This window comes from Ranitomeya imitator, chromosome 4, assembly GCF_032444005.1.
Source record: "Ranitomeya imitator isolate aRanImi1 chromosome 4, aRanImi1.pri, whole genome shotgun sequence".
NCBI lineage: Eukaryota > Metazoa > Chordata > Amphibia > Anura > Dendrobatidae > Ranitomeya > Ranitomeya imitator.
The window spans coordinates 289,709,227-289,730,319 of record NC_091285.1 but is presented as its reverse complement, the minus strand read 5'-3'; the positions used below and the strand labels follow the sequence as shown (position 1 = coordinate 289,730,319).

General features: G+C 43.8%; 1 protein-coding gene across 1 annotated transcript in view; it reads right to left on the bottom strand.

Moving 5' to 3' along the window:
- The window catches only part of ADAMTS20 (ADAM metallopeptidase with thrombospondin type 1 motif 20), a 507,015-nt gene that overhangs the window by 456,948 nt on the left and 28,974 nt on the right, over positions 1-21,093 (bottom strand). The window contains exon 3 of the mRNA XM_069764742.1: positions 13,918-14,080. Within this exon, the coding sequence (XP_069620843.1) occupies positions 13,918-14,080 (163 nt within the window). The remainder of the gene's footprint in view (positions 1-13,917; positions 14,081-21,093) is intronic.

Here is a 21,093-nt window from a genome sequence, read left to right as displayed (position 1 = left end):
GGAAAGCTTGTTGAATCCACCTTAAGCAGCAATAACTTGAATTAATCAGGTTCTGTATGACATTACCAGTTTCTTACATTGTTCTAGAGGAATTTAGGCCCACTCTTCCTTACAATGTTGCTTAAGTTCATTGAAGCTTGTGGGCATTTATTTATGCACAGCTCTCTAGAGTTCCCGCCACTGAATTTCAATTGGGTAGAGTTCTGGACAGTAATTTGGCTGTTGGATCATAATGATTTTTTTCAACTATTGTGTGAAAGATTTTCTGATGTGCTTGGAATCATTGCCCTGATGCATGACCCGATTTCGGTCAAGCTTTAGCTTTTGGATTTATGAACTCACATTTGACTTGATAAATTTGGGAATTTATGGTTAGCTCAATGACTGCAAGGTGCCTAGGTCATGTGACTGCAAAACAATCTGAAATAATGATCCTTGCACTACTGAGCTTGATATTTGATATGAGGTGTTTTTAATGATTAGATTACTTACGGTAATTTATTAGGCACATCTTACAACTGCAGTGAGCCTCCGCTAGAAATGTTACTCATAAGAGACTGAAAAACATTTCTCGTTTAATTTACGCCACTAGGTTGACGTCAATTTTGATGAATTTGCCAGGCAGGCCTTGCCATTTTGGCATATTTGGCATGGAGTGGAGTGAATAGAGTGAATAATACCAAAAATTGGAAAATTAAAGGGTGTTTTACTCCAGAAAAACACATTCAGGATTCCGGCCATTGTTCAATAGGTCTAGCAGTTTATTCATATATAATGATAACTGTGCAGCCTGTTGTGAATTCTGTGGCTGAATTCACTCCTGTGGTCACAAGTGGTACTGCAGCTTCTGAGCTTCCTCCCTCAGGTGTTCTGGTGAGCTCGTTGGCTGCTTTGTTATTTAACTCCACCTGATTCTGTCTTCCTTGCTCCTTGTCAATGTTCCAGTGTTGGACCTGAGCTTCTGGATCTTTCCTGTGGCCTGCTGCTCTGCTTAGATAAGTGCTTCTTTGCTTTTGTTGCTACTTTTTCTGTCCAGCTTGTCTATTCGTTTTTGCTGGAAGCTCTGAGACGCAAAGGGTGCACCGCCGTGCCGTTAGTTCGGCACGGTGGGTCTTTTTGCCCCCTTTGCGTGGTTTTTTGCTTTAGGGTTTTTTGTAGACTGCAAAGTTCTCTTTGCTATCCTCGCTCTATCTAGAATACCGGGCCTCACTTTGCTGAATCTATTTCATCCCTACGTTTGTCTTTTCATCTTGCTAACAGTCATTATATGTGGGGGGCTGCCTTTTCCTTTGGGGTATTTCTCTGAGGCAAGTCAGGCTTGTTTTTCTATCTTCAGGCTAGTCAGCTCCTCAGGCTGTGCCGAGTTGCATAGGTAGTGACAGGCGCAATCCACAGCTGCTTTTAGTTGTGTTTAGGATAGGTTCAGGTATTGCGGTCTACAGAGATTCCACGTCTCAGAGCTCGTTCTATTGTTTTTGGGTTATTGTCAGATCACTGTATGTGCTCTGATTGCTGGCACACTGTGTCACTGGATTGCCTACATAACAGTACAAGGAGCCTACCTAATGATTCTCAATAGATGGAAAAAAGAAGTTCTGACATCATTTTTTTTTCTCAGCTCTGTGTTCAGTCTTTTTTTTCCCCTAGACATTTGGGTGTTTCAGGACACAGGTGTGGACATGGATATTCAGGGTCTGTGCTCTTCAATGGATAATCTCGTTACAAATGTACAAAGGATTCAAGATACTATTGATCAGAAATCTATGTTAGAACCAAGAATTCCTATTCCTGATTTGTTTTTTGGTGATAGAACTAAGTTTCTTAATTTCAAAAATAATTGTAAGCTATTTCTGGCCTTGAAACCTCATTCTTCTGGTAATCCTATTCAACAGATTTTGATTATTATTTCTTTTTTGCGCGGCGACCCTCAGGACTGGGCATTTTCTCTTGCGCCAGGAGACCCTGCATTGAGTAATGTCAATGCGTTTTTCCTGGCGCTCGGATTGCTTTACAATGAGCCTAATTCAGTGGATCAGGCTGAGAAAAATTTGCTGGCTTTGTGCCAGGGTCAGGATGATATAGAAGTATATTGTCAGAAATTTAGGAAGTGGTCAGTACTCACTCTGTGGAATGAATCTGCGCTGGCAGCTTTGTTCAGAAAGGGTCTCTCTGAGGCTCTTAAGGATGTCATGGTGGGTTTTCCTATGCCTGCTGGTTTGAATGAGTCTATGTCTTTGGCCATTCAGATCGGTCGACGCTTGCGCGAGCGTAAATCTGTGCACCATTTGGCGGTATTGTCTAAGATTAAACCTGAGCCTATGCAGTGCGATAGGACTATGACCAGAGTTGAACGGCAAGAACACAGACGTCTGAATGGTCTGTGTTTCTACTGTGGTGATTCCACTCATGCTATTTCTGATTGTCCTAAGCGCACTAAGCGGTTCGATAGGTCTGCCGTCATTGGTACTGTACAATCCAAATTCCTTCTGTCCATTACCTTGATATGCTCTTTGTCATCGTATTCTGTCATGGCGTTTGTGGATTCAGGCGCTGCCCTGAATCTGATGGATTTGGATTATGCTAAACGTTGTGGGTTTTTCTTGGAGCCTTTGCGGTGTCCTATTCCATTGAGAGGAATTGATGCTACACCTTTGGCCAAGAATAAACCTCAGTACTGGACCCAGCTGACCATGTGCATGGCTCCTGCACATCAGGAAGTTATTCGCTTTCTGGTGCTACATAATCTGCATGATGTGGTCGTGTTGGGGTTGCCATGGCTGCAAACCCATAATCCAGTATTGGATTGGAACTCTATGTCGGTATCCAGCTGGGGTTGTCAGGGGGTACATGGTGATGTTCCATTTTTGTCTATTTCGTCATCCACTCCTTCTGAGGTCCCAGAGTTCTTGTCTGATTATCAGGATGTCTTTGAAGAGCCCAAGTCCGATGCCCTACCTCCGCATAGGGATTGTGATTGTGCTATCGATTTGATTCCTGGTAGTAAATTCCCTAAAGGTCGATTATTTAATTTATCCGTGCCTGAACACGCCGCTATGCGCAGTTATGTGAAGGAATCCCTGGAGAAGGGACATATTCGCCCATCGTCATCACCACTGGGAGCAGGGTTCTTTTTTGTAGCCAAGAAGGATGGTTCGCTGAGACCATGTATTGATTACCGCCTTCTTAATAAGATCACTGTTAAATTTCAGTATCTCTTGCCATTGTTATCTGACTTGTTTGCTCGGATTAAGGGGGCTAGTTGGTTCACTAAGATAGATCTTCGTGGTGCGTATAATCTGGTGAGAATCAGGCAAGGAGATGAATGGAAAACTGCATTTAATACGCCCGAGGGTCATTTTGAGTATCTAGTGATGCCGTTCGGACTTGCCAATGCTCCATCTGTGTTTCAGTCTTTTATGCATGACATCTTCCGTGAGTATCTGGATAAATTCCTGATTATTTACTTGGATGACATTTTGATCTTCTCAGATGATTGGGATTCTCATGTGAAGCAGGTCAGAATGGTTTTCCAGGTCCTGCGTGCTAATTCTTTGTTTGTGAAGGGATCAAAGTGTCTCTTCGGTGTGCAGAAAGTTTCATTTTTGGGGTTCATCTTTTCCCCTTCTACTATCGAGATGGATCCGGTTAAGGTCCAAGCCATCCAGGATTGGACTCAGCCGACATCTCTGAAAAGTCTGCAAAAATTCCTGGGCTTTGCTAATTTTTATCGTCGCTTCATCTGTAATTTTTCTAGCATTGCCAAACCATTGAACGATTTGACCAAGAAGGGTGCTGATTTGGTTAATTGGTCTTCTGCTGCTGTGGAAGCTTTTCAGGAGTTGAAGCATCGTTTTTGTTCTGCCCCTGTGTTGTGTCAACCAGATGTTTCTCTTCCGTTCCAGGTCGAGGTTGATGCTTCTGAGATTGGAGCAGGGGCGGTTTTGTCACAGAGAGGTTCTGGTTGCTCAGTGTTGAAACCATGTGCTTTCTTTTCCAGGAAGTTTTCGGCTGCTGAGCATAATTATGATGTGGGCAACCGAGAGTTGCTGGCCATGAAGTGGGCATTCGAGGAATGGCGTCATTGGCTTGAAGGAGCTAAGCATCGCATGGTGGTATTGACTGATCATAAGAACCTTACTTATCTCGAGTCTGCCAAGCGCTTGAATCCTAGACAGGCCCGTTGGTCGTTATTTTTTGCCCGCTTCGATTTTGTGATTTCGTACCTTCCGGGCTCTAAAAATGTGAAGGCGGATGCTCTGTCTAGGAGTTTTATGCCCGACTCTCCGGGTTCATCTGAGCCGGCGAGTATCCTCAAGGAAGGAGTCATTGTGTCTGCCATCTCCCCTGATTTGCGGCGAGTGTTGCAAAAATTTCAGGCGAATAAACCTGATCGTTGTCCGGCGGAGAAACTGTTCGTCCCTGATAGGTGGACTACTAAAGTTATCTCTGAACTTCATTGTTCGGTGTTGGCTGGTCATCCTGGAATATTTGGTACCAGAGAGTTAGTGGCTAGATCCTTCTGGTGGCCATCTCTGTCACGGGATGTACGTACTTTCGTGCAGTCCTGTGGGATTTGTGCTAGGGCTAAGCCCTGCTGTTCACGTGCCAGTGGGTTGCTTTTGCCCTTGCCGGTCCCGAAGAGGCCTTGGACACATATTTCGATGGATTTCATTTCTGACCTTCCCGTTTCTCAAAAGATGTCAGTCATTTTGGTGGTCTGTGATCGCTTTTCTAAAATGGTCCATCTGGTGCCCTTGGTTAAATTGCCTTCCTCCTCTGATTTGGTGCCTTTGTTCTTCCAGCATGTGGTTCGTTTGCATGGCATTCCTGAGAATTTTGTTTCTGACAGAGGTTCCCAGTTTGTTTCGAGGTTTTGGCGAGCCTTTTGTGGTAGGATGGGCATTGACCTGTCTTTTTCCTCGGCTTTCCATCCTCAGACTAATGGCCAGACCGAACGAACCAATCAGACCTTGGAGACATATCTGAGATGTTTTGTTTCTGCAGACCAGGATGATTGGGTGTCCTTTTTGCCGTTGGCTGAGTTCGCCCTTAATAATCGGGCCAGCTCGGCTACCTTGGTCTCTCCATTTTTCTGCAATTCTGGGTTCCATCCTCGTTTCTCTTCACGACAGGTTGAGTCTTCGGACTGTCCTGGTGTGGATTCTGTGGTGGACAGGTTGCAGCAGATCTGGACTCAGGTAGTGGACAATTTGGCCTTGTCCCAGGAGAAGGCTCAACTTTTCGCTAATCGCAGACGCCGTGTGGGTCCCCGACTTCGTGTTGGGGATCTGGTTTGGTTATCTTCTCGTCATATTCCTATGAAGGTTTCCTCTCCTAAATTTAAACCTCGTTTTATTGGTCCGTATAGGATTTCTGAGATTCTCAATCCTGTGTCTTTTCGTCTGACCCTCCCAGACTCCTTTTCCATACATAATGTATTCCATAGGTCGTTGTTGCGGAGATACGTGGCACCTATGGTTCCATCTGTTGAGCCTCCTGCCCCGGTTTTGGTGGAGGGGGAATTGGAGTATATTGTGGAGAAAATTTTGGATTCTCGTGTTTCTAGACGGAAACTCCAGTATCTGGTTAAATGGAAGGGTTATGCTCAGGAAGATAATTCCTGGGTTTTTGCCTCTGATGTCCATGCTCCAGATCTTGTTCGTGCCTTTCATGTGGCTCATCCTGGTCGGCCTGGGGGCTCTGGTGAGGGTTCGGTGACCCCTCCTCAAGGGGGGGGTACTGTTGTGAATTCTGTGGCTGAATTCACTCCTGTGGTCACAAGTGGTACTGCAGCTTCTGAGCTTCCTCCCTCAGGTGTTCTGGTGAGCTCGTTGGCTGCTTTGTTATTTAACTCCACCTGATTCTGTCTTCCTTGCTCCTTGTCAATGTTCCAGTGTTGGACCTGAGCTTCTGGATCTTTCCTGTGGCCTGCTGCTCTGCTTAGATAAGTGCTTCTTTGCTTTTGTTGCTACTTTTTCTGTCCAGCTTGTCTATTCGTTTTTGCTGGAAGCTCTGAGACGCAAAGGGTGCACCGCCGTGCCGTTAGTTCGGCACGGTGGGTCTTTTTGCCCCCTTTGCGTGGTTTTTTGCTTTAGGTTTTTTTGTAGACTGCAAAGTTCTCTTTGCTATCCTCGCTCTATCTAGAATATCGGGCCTCACTTTGCTGAATCTATTTCATCCCTACGTTTGTCTTTTCATCTTGCTAACAGTCATTATATGTGGGGGGCTGCCTTTTCCTTTGGGGTATTTCTCTGAGGCAAGTCAGGCTTGTTTTTCTATCTTCAGGCTAGTCAGCTCCTCAGGCTGTGCCGAGTTGCATAGGTAGTGACAGGCGCAATCCACAGCTGCTTTTAGTTGTGTTTAGGATAGGTTCAGGTATTGCGGTCTACAGAGATTCCACGTCTCAGAGCTCGTTCTATTGTTTTTGGGTTATTGTCAGATCACTGTATGTGCTCTGATTGCTGGCACACTGTGTCACTGGATTGCCTACATAACAGTACAAGGAGCCTACCTAATGATTCTCAATAGATGGAAAAAAGAAGTTCTGACATCATTTTTTTTTCTCAGCTCTGTGTTCAGTCTTTTTTTTCCCCTAGACATTTGGGTGTTTCAGGACACAGGTGTGGACATGGATATTCAGGGTCTGTGCTCTTCAATGGATAATCTCGTTACAAATGTACAAAGGATTCAAGATACTATTGATCAGAAATCTATGTTAGAACCAAGAATTCCTATTCCTGATTTGTTTTTTGGTGATAGAACTAAGTTTCTTAATTTCAAAAATAATTGTAAGCTATTTCTGGCCTTGAAACCTCATTCTTCTGGTAATCCTATTCAACAGGTTTTGATTATTATTTCTTTTTTGCGCGGCGACCCTCAGGACTGGGCATTTTCTCTTGCGCCAGGAGACCCTGCATTGAGTAATGTCAATGCGTTTTTCCTGGCGCTCGGATTGCTTTACGATGAGCCTAATTCAGTGGATCAGGCTGAGAAAAATTTGCTGGCTTTGTGCCAGGGTCAGGATGATATAGAAGTATATTGTCAGAAATTTAGGAAGTGGTCAGTACTCACTCTGTGGAATGAATCTGCGCTGGCAGCTTTGTTCAGAAAGGGTCTCTCTGAGGCTCTTAAGGATGTCATGGTGGGTTTTCCTATGCCTGCTGGTTTGAATGAGTCTATGTCTTTGGCCATTCAGATCGGTCGACGCTTGCGCGAGCGTAAATCTGTGCACCATTTGGCGGTATTGTCTAAGATTAAACCTGAGCCTATGCAGTGCGATAGGACTATGACCAGAGTTGAACGGCAAGAACACAGACATCTGAATGGTCTGTGTTTCTACTGTGGTGATTCCACTCATGCTATTTCTGATTGTCCTAAGCGCACTAAGCGGTTCGATAGGTCTGCCGTCATTGGTACTGTACAATCCAAATTCCTTCTGTCCATTACCTTGATATGCTCTTTGTCATCGTATTCTGTCATGGCGTTTGTGGATTCAGGCGCTGCCCTGAATCTGATGGATTTGGATTATGCTAAACGTTGTGGGTTTTTCTTGGAGCCTTTGCGGTGTCCTATTCCATTGAGAGGAATTGATGCTACACCTTTGGCCAAGAATAAACCTCAGTACTGGACCCAGCTGACCATGTGCATGGCTCCTGCACATCAGGAAGTTATTCGCTTTCTGGTGCTACATAATCTGCATGATGTGGTCGTGTTGGGGTTGCCATGGCTGTAAACCCATAATCCAGTATTGGATTGGAACTCTATGTCGGTATCCAGCTGGGGTTGTCAGGGGGTACATGGTGATGTTCCATTTTTGTCTATTTCGTCATCCACTCCTTCTGAGGTCCCAGAGTTCTTGTCTGATTATCAGGATGTCTTTGAAGAGCCCAAGTCCGATGCCCTGCCTCCGCATAAGGATTGTGATTGTGCTATCGATTTGATTCCTGGTAGTAAATTCCCTAAAGGTCGATTATTTAATTTATCCGTGCCTGAACACGCCGCTATGCGCAGATATGTGAAGGAATCCCTGGAGAAGGGACATATTCGCCCATCGTCATCACCACTGGGAGCAGGGTTCTTTTTTGTAGCCAAGAAGGATGGTTCGCTGAGACCATGTATTGATTACCGCCTTCTTAATAAGATCACTGTTAAATTTCAGTATCTCTTGCCATTGTTATCTGACTTGTTTGCTCGGATTAAGGGGGCTAGTTGGTTCACTAAGATAGATCTTCGTGGTGCGTATAATCTGGTGAGAATCAGGCAAGGAGATGAATGGAAAACTGCATTTAATACGCCCGAGGGTCATTTTGAGTATCTAGTGATGCCGTTCGGACTTGCCAATGCTCCATCTGTGTTTCAGTCTTTTATGCATGACATCTTCCGTGAGTATCTGGATAAATTCCTGATTATTTACTTGGATGACATTTTGATCTTCTCAGATGATTGGGATTCTCATGTGAAGCAGGTCAGAATGGTTTTCCAGGTCCTGCGTGCTAATTCTTTGTTTGTGAAGGGATCAAAGTGTCTCTTCGGTGTGCAGAAAGTTTCATTTTTGGGGTTCATCTTTTCCCCTTCTACTATCGAGATGGATCCGGTTAAGGTCCAAGCCATCCAGGATTGGACTCAGCCGACATCTCTGAAAAGTCTGCAAAAATTCCTGGGCTTTGCTAATTTTTATCGTCGCTTCATCTGTAATTTTTCTAGCATTGCCAAACCATTGACCGATTTGACCAAGAAGGGTGCTGATTTGGTTAATTGGTCTTCTGCTGCTGTGGAAGCTTTTCAGGAGTTGAAGCATCGTTTTTGTTCTGCCCCTGTGTTGTGTCAACCAGATGTTTCTCTTCCGTTCCAGGTCGAGGTTGATGCTTCTGAGATTGGAGCAGGGGCGGTTTTGTCACAGAGAGGTTCTGGTTGCTCAGTGTTGAAACCATGTGCTTTCTTTTCCAGGAAGTTTTCGGCTGCTGAGCATAATTATGATGTGGGCAACCGAGAGTTGCTGGCCATGAAGTGGGCATTCGAGGAATGGCGTCATTGGCTTGAAGGAGCTAAGCATCGCGTGGTGGTATTGACTGATCATAAGAACCTTACTTATCTCGAGTCTGCCAAGCGCTTGAATCCTAGACAGGCCCGTTGGTCGTTATTTTTTGCCCGCTTCGATTTTGTGATTTCGTACCTTCCGGGCTCTAAAAATGTGAAGGCGGATGCTCTGTCTAGGAGTTTTATGCCCGACTCTCCGGGTTCATCTGAACCGGCGAGTATCCTCAAGGAAGGAGTCATTGTGTCTGCCATCTCCCCTGATTTGCGGCGAGTGTTGCAAAAATTTCAGGTGAATAAACCTGATCGTTGTCCGGCGGAGAAACTGTTCGTCCCTGATAGGTGGACTACTAAAGTTATCTCTGAACTTCATTGTTCGGTGTTGGCTGGTCATCCTGGAATATTTGGTACCAGAGAGTTAGTGGCTAGATCCTTCTGGTGGCCATCTCTGTCACGGGATGTACGTACTTTCGTGCAGTCCTGTGGGATTTGTGCTAGGGCTAAGCCCTGCTGTTCACGTGCCAGTGGGTTGCTTTTGCCCTTGCCGGTCCCGAAGAGGCCTTGGACACATATTTCGATGGATTTCATTTCTGACCTTCCCGTTTCTCAAAAGATGTCAGTCATTTTGGTGGTCTGTGATCGCTTTTCTAAAATGGTCCATCTGGTGCCCTTGGTTAAATTGCCTTCCTCCTCTGATTTGGTGCCTTTGTTCTTCCAGCATGTGGTTCGTTTGCATGGCATTCCTGAGAATTTTGTTTCTGACAGAGGTTCCCAGTTTGTTTCGAGGTTTTGGCGAGCCTTTTGTGGTAGGATGGGCATTGACCTGTCTTTTTCCTCGGCTTTCCATCCTCAGACTAATGGCCAGACCGAACGAACCAATCAGACCTTGGAGACATATCTGAGATGTTTTGTTTCTGCAGACCAGGATGATTGGGTGTCCTTTTTGCCGTTGGCTGAGTTCGCCCTTAATAATCGGGCCAGCTCGGCTACCTTGGTCTCTCCATTTTTCTGCAATTCTGGGTTCCATCCTCGTTTCTCTTCAGGACAGGTTGAGTCTTCGGACTGTCCTGGTGTGGATTCTGTGGTGGACAGGTTGCAGCAGATCTGGACTCAGGTAGTGGACAATTTGGCCTTGTCCCAGGAGAAGGCTCAACTTTTCGCTAATCGCAGACGCCGTGTGGGTCCCCGACTTCGTGTTGGGGATCTGGTTTGGTTATCTTCTCGTCATATTCCTATGAAGGTTTCCTCTCCTAAATTTAAACCTCGTTTTATTGGTCCGTATAGGATTTCTGAGATTCTCAATCCTGTGTCTTTTCGTCTGACCCTCCCAGACTCCTTTTCCATACATAATGTATTCCATAGGTCGTTGTTGCGGAGATACGTGGCACCTATGGTTCCATCTGTTGAGCCTCCTGCCCCGGTTTTGGTGGAGGGGGAATTGGAGTATATTGTGGAGAAAATTTTGGATTCTCGTGTTTCTAGACGGAAACTCCAGTATCTGGTTAAATGGAAGGGTTATGCTCAGGAAGATAATTCCTGGGTTTTTGCCTCTGATGTCCATGCTCCAGATCTTGTTCGTGCCTTTCATGTGGCTCATCCTGGTCGGCCTGGGGGCTCTGGTGAGGGTTCGGTGACCCCTCCTCAAGGGGGGGGTACTGTTGTGAATTCTGTGGCTGAATTCACTCCTGTGGTCACAAGTGGTACTGCAGCTTCTGAGCTTCCTCCCTCAGGTGTTCTGGTGAGCTCGTTGGCTGCTTTGTTATTTAACTCCACCTGATTCTGTCTTCCTTGCTCCTTGTCAATGTTCCAGTGTTGGACCTGAGCTTCTGGATCTTTCCTGTGGCCTGCTGCTCTGCTTAGATAAGTGCTTCTTTGCTTTTGTTGCTACTTTTTCTGTCCAGCTTGTCTATTCGTTTTTGCTGGAAGCTCTGAGACGCAAAGGGTGCACCGCCGTGCCGTTAGTTCGGCACGCTGGGTCTTTTTGCCCCCTTTGCGTGGTTTTTTGCTTTAGGGTTTTTTTGTAGACTGCAAAGTTCTCTTTGCTATCCTCGCTCTATCTAGAATATCGGGCCTCACTTTGCTGAATCTATTTCATCCCTACGTTTGTCTTTTCATCTTGCTAACAGTCATTATATGTGGGGGGCTGCCTTTTCCTTTGGGGTATTTCTCTGAGGCAAGTCAGGCTTGTTTTTCTATCTTCAGGCTAGTCAGCTCCTCAGGCTGTGCCGAGTTGCATAGGTAGTGACAGGCGCAATCCACAGCTGCTTTTAGTTGTGTTTAGGATAGGTTCAGGTATTGCGGTCTACAGAGATTCCACGTCTCAGAGCTCGTTCTATTGTTTTTGGGTTATTGTCAGATCACTGTATGTGCTCTGATTGCTGGCACACTGTGTCACTGGATTGCCTACAGCAGCCATGTTCTTTTTAGAAAAAATAAGTTTTCTCCTGGCAGCTCTTCTAAATATGCCATACTTATTCAGTCTTTGTCTAATTGTACTATCATGAACATAAATATTTAACATGGTTAGTGAGGCCTTTAAAGTCTGAGTTATAGCCCTTCGTTTTTTTTTTGCAAGTTTGGAAATGGACCTAAGTTCACACTTGCGTTCGGCAGCCCTGCGTAGGGCTGCGTACTTTTTCCCTTAAGCTCCGCCTAAAAAAAAAAAACGCTATTAACCTGCAGATATGGGGTTAATCAGCAATTTAATAGTGTTCTGAAGCTGCCTCACATCTGCTCGGAGAGCTCCACTGCTGGGAGAAAATACATTTTATTCCTCCTCACAGTTTCGGGCTTTCAGTCATAGGGGTGGGTCGGCACGGCTATAGTTGCCATTTAGCACATAGTGACATAGTGGCTGTAACCGCACTTTTGGCACTGACTGACTGTTAACCTTAGGTCAGGGTCAGACTAGAGTAGAATACGGACGAGTGCTATGCGAGAAAACATCGCATAACACTAGGACCATTGTTAATCTATGGGGCAGCTCACATCACCGTGTTTTTTCTCAGGCGTATTCAAAGTGTGTGTATAATCGAGTATGCTGTGATTTTACGCTTATCTCATCCGAGACTCCCCAATGCAAGCCTATGGGTGCGAGAAAAACTCGGACACCTCACGGACCATCTGTGTGACTTGTGAGAAATACGCACACATTTTCCTCATTTCAGCCCATTGAGCCATAAAATTCAATGGGGAAAAGCAGTGAGAAATGTAAAGCCATAAGCATGTCATACGGATGTCATACAGATACATAGGTGCGAGAAAATCACATCATTGCATTGCAGATGCATTACACACGGATGACCATATGGAGAACACTCGTGTGACTCTCGGCATGGAGACTTGGCCAATTTTCCATACGTTTAATGTGATGCCGGCCTTGAAGATCATTACTGACATCTCCATGGCATTGTATAAACAAATGCCTGCATGAGCCAGACCGGCAAAGTGCCAAAGTGTCTGCTTTCAAAGAAGTGATCAAGTTTGCTAATGAACAGATACCATATACTCGATTATAAGCCGACCCGAGTATAAGCTGAGACCCCTAATTTTGCCACAAAAACTGGGAAAACTTATTGACTCGAGTATAAGCCTAGGGTAGGAAATGCAGCAGCTACTGGTAAATTTCAAAAATAAAAACAGATACCTATAAAAGTAAAATTGATTGAGACATCAGTAGGTTAAGTGTTAAAATGTGCCACATATAATGCTCCATACAGTTCATTATTGCCCCATAAGATGCTCCATATAAAAATGTGCCACATGTAATGCTGTTGCAATAAAAAAATAAAATGACACACTCACCTCTCGTTGCTGCCCGCTGCTCCTCAGCGTCCCGCCTCTCCACAGTGACCGTTCAGGCAGAGGGCGGCGCGCACACTAATACGTCATCGCGCCCTCTGACCTGAACAGTCACTGCAGAGGACTCGGAAGACGGAGTGGCGGTGGAAAGGGGAAAGGTGAATATGAAATTCTCACCTGCTCCCAGCGCGGTACCTGGAAGCTTCTCCTGGACAGATGGTCTCTGGGAGTCGGCAGCTTCTTCCTCTGTTCAGCGGTCACTGGTACCACACATTACAGTAATGAATATGCGGCTCCACCCCTATGTGAGTGGAGTCCATATTCATTACTTTAATGAGCGGTACCATGTGACCGCTGAACAGAGGAAGAGCTGCGGGCGCCGAAGATCATGGGACATGCAGGGACCGCGCCAATAACTTTATCCTAGTCCTCTGCAATTTAATCTTTGTGCACCTACAATTTTGTCTAAGAACACTGCCATGAATAAGAGCAATTTGATGATGAACAATGCTTTTTCCTACATGATTGGTTCCATGTCACAAGTCAAAAGTGACAACTAAGTGTATCGATGAACAAAACAATGAAATTTTGGAACCAAGGCCACGAAATTCCCCAGATCTCAATTCCATTGAAAACCTGTGGTCACTCCTCAAATACAGATAGACAAACAAAAACCCAGCAATTGTAACAACCTCCAAGCACTGACTAGACAAGATATCCAGCATATCATGGCGAATTGCAGAAGTCTTGAAAAATAAGGGTCAACACTGTAAACATTGATTCTCTGCATAAATGTAAATAAAAGTGTAAAAACCTATGACATGCTTGTAATTGTACTTCAATAACCATAGAAACATCTGACTAAAAGATCTAAAAACACTGGAGCAGCAAACTTTCTGAAAACAAAACTTTGTGAGAGGCTCAAAATTTTTAGCCAAGGCTTTATAGAAAGTATGCATGAGCCTCTACAGATGGCCTATTTAGGCTCTACATAATATGTAGATGTAACATGACCATATGCAATCATTTTTCTTCAGTTAACAGTACTATCAACCACTGTAACATCCACCACTAAGACCATACCTGATATATCACAATTTGGATCTGCCATTTCAGATTTCCCAGTTTTGTTTTGCTTTTTGTAGAGAAGATGCGGCTTGCTGTGCTCATCTTTATGCTCATTAGCACCATATTTCATCAATGGTTCTAAAAAATATTCTTCGTCATGTGTTCTAAAAGTGCCAATCTATGTAACAAAATAATTGATGCTTTTATTAGAATAACACCTATTATACAGTCTTAAATTTACATAAATGCTTCTGTTTGCCACACAAATCATTTAAACTGATAGAATACATATATTTTGCATGTTGATACATTAACCCCTTTCCGACATCGGGCGCAATTGTATGTCGATATCGGACTCCCCTTGTTTGGTGCGGGCTCCGGCGCTGAGCCTGCACCTTTCCAAGCACGTCAGCTGATATATACAGCTGACATGTGCCCGCAACAGCAGCAAGTGGAATCGCGATCCACCCGCAGCTGTTAACTAGTTAAATGCCACTGACAATTTCTGACAGCAGCATTTAACTCACGCTTCCGACAAGCGTGCTGGAAATCCCGCCCATCCGTGACCCCTGGTCACCGATGATTTGGCATGACAACAAAAGGTCGGTCTCCAGCAGACATCTATGGTTGTCACTGCCGGGTTGCTATGAGCGCCGCCGGTGGTTGACACTCATAGCAAGTGAGCAATTCTGCTACAAACAGGCTTGCTATGAGCGCCGCCGGTGGTTGACACTCATAGCAAGTGAGCAATTCTGCTACAAACAGGCGATCTGATCATCGCCTGTATGTAGCAGAGGCGATCGGATTATGGCAGCTTCTTGTCTCCCATGGAGAGTATTGAAGCATGCCAAAAGTAAAAAAAAATGTTTTTAAAAATATTTAAAAAAAGTAAAAATATAAAAGTTCAAATCGCCCCCCTTTTCGCCCCATTCAAAATAAAACAATAAAAAAAATCAAACATACACATACTTGGAATTGCTGTGTTCAGAATCACCCAATCTATGAATTTAAAAAAAGAATTTACCCGATTGTTAAACGACATAATGAGAAAAAAAGTAAAAATGCCAGAATTATGTTTTTTTGTTAGCTGCAACATTGCATTAAAATACAATAACAGATGATCAAAAGATCATATCTGCACCAAAACGTCAGCTTGGCACGCAAAAAATAAGCCCTTACCCAACCTGAGATCACGAAAAATGGAGACGCTACTGGTATCGGGAAATGGCACAATTGTTTTTTTAACAAATTTTTTTTCACCACTTAAATAAAAAGAACCTAGACATGTTTGATGTCTATGAACTCGTAATGACTTGGAAAATCATAATTGCAGGCAAGTTTTAGCATTTGTGAACATGGCAAAAAAAACAACTGTTGGATTGCATTTTTTGCAATTTCACCGCACTAGTAATTTTTTTCCCGCTTTCCAGCACAGTATATGTTAAAACCAATGGTGTTTTTCAAACGTACAACTCGTCCTGCAAAAATCAAGCCCTTATTTTGAGCAAAAAATAAAAAAGTTATGGCTCTGGGAAGAAGGGGAGCAAAAAACAAAAATGCAAAAAAAATAGCTAGGGGGTTAAGGGGTTAATTTCACCAAGTATCATACATTATGACCTTAGTAAATTTTTACTTGTTTAAAAAAGTGCATTGTACATTTTTAAATATATTGTCAGAAAAAGATCTATTAGATTAATCAAGTTTTTATGTTGCTTATATATTTTTTGACATTTTTGGTGCCTTTTTGTTATTTTTTTATGCTACTTTATAAAAAAAAGAAGTCTCAAAGGGAATCTGTCAGCATAATCAACCCTTCTAAACTGTTTACATGGGCCTCCATGTACTGGAAAATTGAATGAAATGATGTGATATCTGTGATCCGATGTCTTATTGAAGAGAAATCTACATTTTTCTTAATATGTAAATGAGCTGTTAAGATCTATCGGATGGACAAAGATCTCCCTGAGAATCTGTCTTCAGAGCTTATTTTAAATGAAAGGAGGTATTACTGGTGTGAGACATGTAATGACTGACAGTCTGCTCTCCAGATCTCACTACACAGCTGTTTGTGATTACAAGAAACACTTTATCTTCCATCGCACAGGCAGACATTGTGGGAAGGGAAGTACAGCTCAGCTGACAACTATGTGAGAAAAAAAGCTACAACTGCAAATATGTTTGCAATGAGACAAAGTTATACTCTACAGGCCCTTCCTCCATACTGGCTACCTGTGAGATAGAAGCTGAAGAAGGGTGGTAATCGGGCACGGCATTGAGATAGAGCTGACAGTACTGTGAGAGGATAACTGCAGATGTGTTTCTAATAAGACAACGTTCAGCACTGCTGTACTGTATTAGTTATAATCACACACAGCTCAGCAGTGAGATAAAGATATCAGACTCACAGTCATTAGATGTCTCAGACTGTAATACCCCCTTTCATTTAAAGGAAACCTGTCACCAGGTTTGGCTGAAATCAGGTAAGGCAACCATCTTTGAGGCCTGATATGCAGCATTCTATAATGCTGTATATCTACACCCAACCCGACCTGAAAGAGAAGTAAAAGAGATTTTTTTCTACTCACCTGTGTGGTAGTCTGGTCCGATGAGTGTCGATGATCCTGGCCCGGAGCCTGCCATCTTTTCAACAGGGCAGAGAAGTATCCCTACGTTTGAATGCAATGCCAGGGAGACTGTGTGGATGATGTAGGGATGTGTCATCCACATGAAGCAAAAAAAAGGAAGGCATCAGACAAGGACCAGCGACACCCCACGGACCGGACCACCCTGCAGGTGAGTATAAGAAAAAGTATTTTTCTTCTTTTTCCGGTTGGATTGTGGGAATATATACAGCATAATATAATGCTGTACATCAGGCCTGAAAGGTGGTGGCCTTACCTCATATCGGCCAAACTTGGTGACAGGTTCACATTGAAATAAGCTCTGGAGGCAAATTCTCAAGTAGATTTGTGTCGGGAATAAATCATTTTCATATTAAGAAACCTTGGATTTCTCTGCAATAAGATGTTGAATCGCAACTATCAAGGTATCATTTTATTCAACTTTCGTGTTAGATGCCTTAGGAGGGATGAGCCTACTGATGAATTCCCAATAAAATCTTGCAGCTTTCTCTCTGACCACTGAGTCTCATAATAAGCTAACACTTCCTATTCACAGTCAGGACTACAATGAAAGGTGTTTATCAAACAAAGCTGTATACATATCATAGCATGCAAAATATTGATTTGAGACTATACTTATGAAAACAAAGATAAGCCACTAAAGAGTTAGATTATGTTTACTCTTTACTGCTAAAGTGACCATGCCAGCAGGATTGTGCTGGGCAAACTACAGTGTCAGTTTAATACTGATTAAAATGATACCTTGGTTGATGAAATCCATCTTGTGGTTGCAGTTTAATCTGTATTTGTAATTTTCAGTTAATGGGATTCTCGTGCTCCGGGGCGGCCTGTGGGGGGGGGGGGGGGGGGCTTTATGTGGTCTTCTGCTTACATATAAATCTGTATGGCTTCTGACAGGTCACTGATCCCTCCTTGATTTTACATAATGCATAGTACCGTATTTTGTGGGAAAATGGGGGTGCGTCTTATGGTCGCAATATACTTACAAATCCTGCAGCTGTGGCGGTGCGGTGGGGCTCTATGGTGTGGTGGTGGTGGGCTGTGCTTCGGTGCAGTGGCAGCGGCTCTCTGTGCTCCGTGAGGGGCTCCCCTGGCATTTCGTCAAAGCCCGGAAGCCCCCCGCACATCCGTTGCTGCCATGTTGCGGCGGTGGTCTCTGGTGGCCTCCTTGTATTTTTGATAACCAGCCAGGCATAACTAACAGCTGGGGGCTGCAAGTGTTAAGAAGACTGGTTATCAAGAATAGAGGGGTCCCCAAGATATTTTTTTAAATATTTATTTTAAATATTATTTATTTATTTTATTTATTATTTTAAATCTCTGAAGGGGAGCTTGCTCATCTTCTCGCCAAATCACATCTCACCACTTGTGCACTTGACCCCATCCCATCCGACCTCCTCTCCAACCTCACCACCACACTAATCCCATCCCTAACCCATCTCTTCAACATATCACTAACTTCTAGTACCTTCCCCTCTGGCTTCAAACATGCCACAATCACACCTATCGTCAAAAAGCCATCCCTTGACCCAAGCGGTATGTCCAGCTATCGCCCCATATCTTTGCTCCCATTTGCTTCCAAACTCCTTGAGCAGCACGTCCATGCTAACTTTCCTCTCACTTTGCATCTAACTCTCTCTTCGACAACCTACAATCTGCCTTCCGTCCCCACCATTCCACTGAGACTGCCCTGACCAAAATTACTAACGACTTACTTACAGCCAAAGCTAACAGACAATTCTCTATACTCCTCCTCCTAGACCTGTCCTCTGCCTTCAACACAGTTGACCACTGCCTCCTACTACAGATCCTCTCTTCCTTTGGGGTCAAAGACCTTGCTCTATCTTGGATCTCCTCATACCTTGCCAACCACACATTTAGCGTTTCCTACTCCCATACTACCTCTCCATCTCGCCCCCTCTCTGTTGGAGTCCCCCAAGGCTCTGTCCTAGGACCCTTACTCTTCTCAATCTATACACTCGGCCTGGGACAACTCATGAGGTCCTATGGCTTCCAGTACCATCTATATGCCGATGATACTCAGATCTACCTCTCTAGCCCAGATGTCACATCTCTGCTCTCAAGAATCCCAGAGTGTCTATCAGCCATATCCTCCTTCTTCTCCTCTCGCTTCCTCAAGTTCAATGTGGACAAATCTGAAGTCATTATCTTTCCTCCATCACGCATATCTTCCCTACCTGATCTATCTATCAAAATAAATGAAATCACACTTTCCCCTGTCCCCAAAATCCGCTGCCTCGGAGTAACCCTTGACTCTGCCCTGTCTTTCAAACCGCACATCCAAGCTCTCGCCACCTCCTGTCGCCTCCAACTCAAAAATATTTCCAGAATCCGTCCTTTCCTCAACCCACACTCTACCAAAATGCTCGTGCATACCCTAATCATCTCCCGCCTTCGACTACTGCAACATACTCCTCTGTGGCCTACCTTCTAACACTCTCGCACCCCTCCAGTCCATCCTTAGCTCTGCTGCCAGACTAATTAATCTCTCTCCTCGCTACACTCCTGCTTCCCCTCTTTGCAAATCTCTTCACTGGCTCCCAATTTCCCAGCGTATCCAGTTTAAATTACTAACACTGACCTACAAAGCCATCCATAACCTTTCTCCTCTGTATATTTCCACACTAATCTCTCAATATCTTCCCTCACGTAATCTCCGGTCCTACCAAGACCTCCTCCTCTCCTCCACGCTTATTCGCTCCTCACCCAATCGCCTGGAATTAATGGTGCTATATAAATAAATAATAATAATAAATACTTAAAAAAAGGCATGTGGTGCCCCCCATTTTTGAAAAACAGCCTTGCTAAATCAGACAGCTGGGGGCTAGAATTATCAGGGCGATAAGGGGCCATGGGTATTGGACCCCCAACCAAAAATAGCAGCCCAGAAAAGCAAGAATAAAGTATTTTATTTGAAATCAAAACAAAACACACTTTTCCTTCTTTTATTTAAAAATAACAAACACAGTTATACTCACCTGACGCCTAATTCCACTGAATCCCTCGTCTCCTGTAATAAAACAAAAATAAAAAAACAGCAATATCCCTCACCTGTCTCCCCTTTTCCCCATAGTTTGTAAGCTTGCGAGCAGGGCCCTCACTCCTCCTGGTATCTGTTTTGAACTGTATTTCTGTTATGCTGTAATGTCTATTGTCTGTACAAGTCCCCTCTATAATTTGTAAAGCGCTGCGGAATATGTTGGCGCTATATAAATAAAAATTATTATTATTATTATTACCTGTCAGTCATTCTGTCTCACGCTGTAATCCATGTCTGGGGATTAATAGTTTTTAACCCCTTAATCCCATATGACGTACTATCCCGTCGAGGTGACCTGGGACTTAATTACCAGTAAAGGGATAGTACGTCATATGTGATCGGCCGCGCTCTCGGGGGGAGCGCGGCCGATCGCGGCCGGGTGTCAGCTAACTATTGCAGCTGAAAACCGGCACTATTAACCCCTGAAACACTGTGATCCAACATGATCGCAGCATTCCGGCGGTACAGGGAAGCATCGTGCAGGGAGGGGGCTCCCTGCGTGCTTCCCTGAGACCCTCGGGACAAGTGCTCACCTTGTACCGAGCATCTCCTCCCTGCAGGCCCCAGATGGAAAATGGCCGCGTGGCTTACCAGCGCCTGCTCAGAGCAAGCGCTGGTAAGCCTGCAGCCCTGCATATCAGCGATCTGACCCTATAACATGATGCCCCCCCTAGGCAATGTTATGAAATAAAAAAAATAATATTCACATGTGTAAAAAAAAACCTAAATAAAGAAAATATATATATATTGTTCCCATAAATACATTTCTTTATCTAAATAATAGAAAAAAAAAAAAAAAACAATAAAAGTACACATATTTAGTATCGCCGCGTCCGTAACAACCCCACCTATAAAACTGTTCCGCTAGTTAACCCCTTCAGTGAACGCGGTAAAAAAAAAAAACGAGGCAAAAAACAATGCTTTATTATCATACCGCCAAACAAAAAGTGGAATAACACGCGATCAAAAAGACGGATATAAATAACCATAGTACCTCTGAAAACGTCATCTTGTCCCGCAAAAAATGAGCCACCATACAGCATCATCAGCGAAAAAATAAAAAAGTCGCAGTCGTCAGAATAAAGCGATGCAAAAATAATTATTTTTTCTATAAAATAGTTTTTATCGAATAAAAGCACCAAAACATAAAAAAATTATATAAATGAGGTATCACTGTAATCCTACTAACCCGAAGAATAAAACTGCTTTATCAATTTTACCAAACGTGGAACGGAATAAACGCCCCCCCAAAAAAAGATATTCATGAATAGCTGGTTCTTGGTCATTCTGCCTCACAAAAATCGTAATAAAAAGCGATCAAAAAATGTCATGTGCCTGAGAATGGTATCAATAAAAACGTCAACTCGTCCCGCAAATAACAAGATCTCACATGACTCTGTGGACCAAAATATGGAAAAATTATAGCTCTCAAAAACTATTTTGTGCAATAAAAAGCGTCTTTTAGTCTGTGACGGCTGTCAATCATAA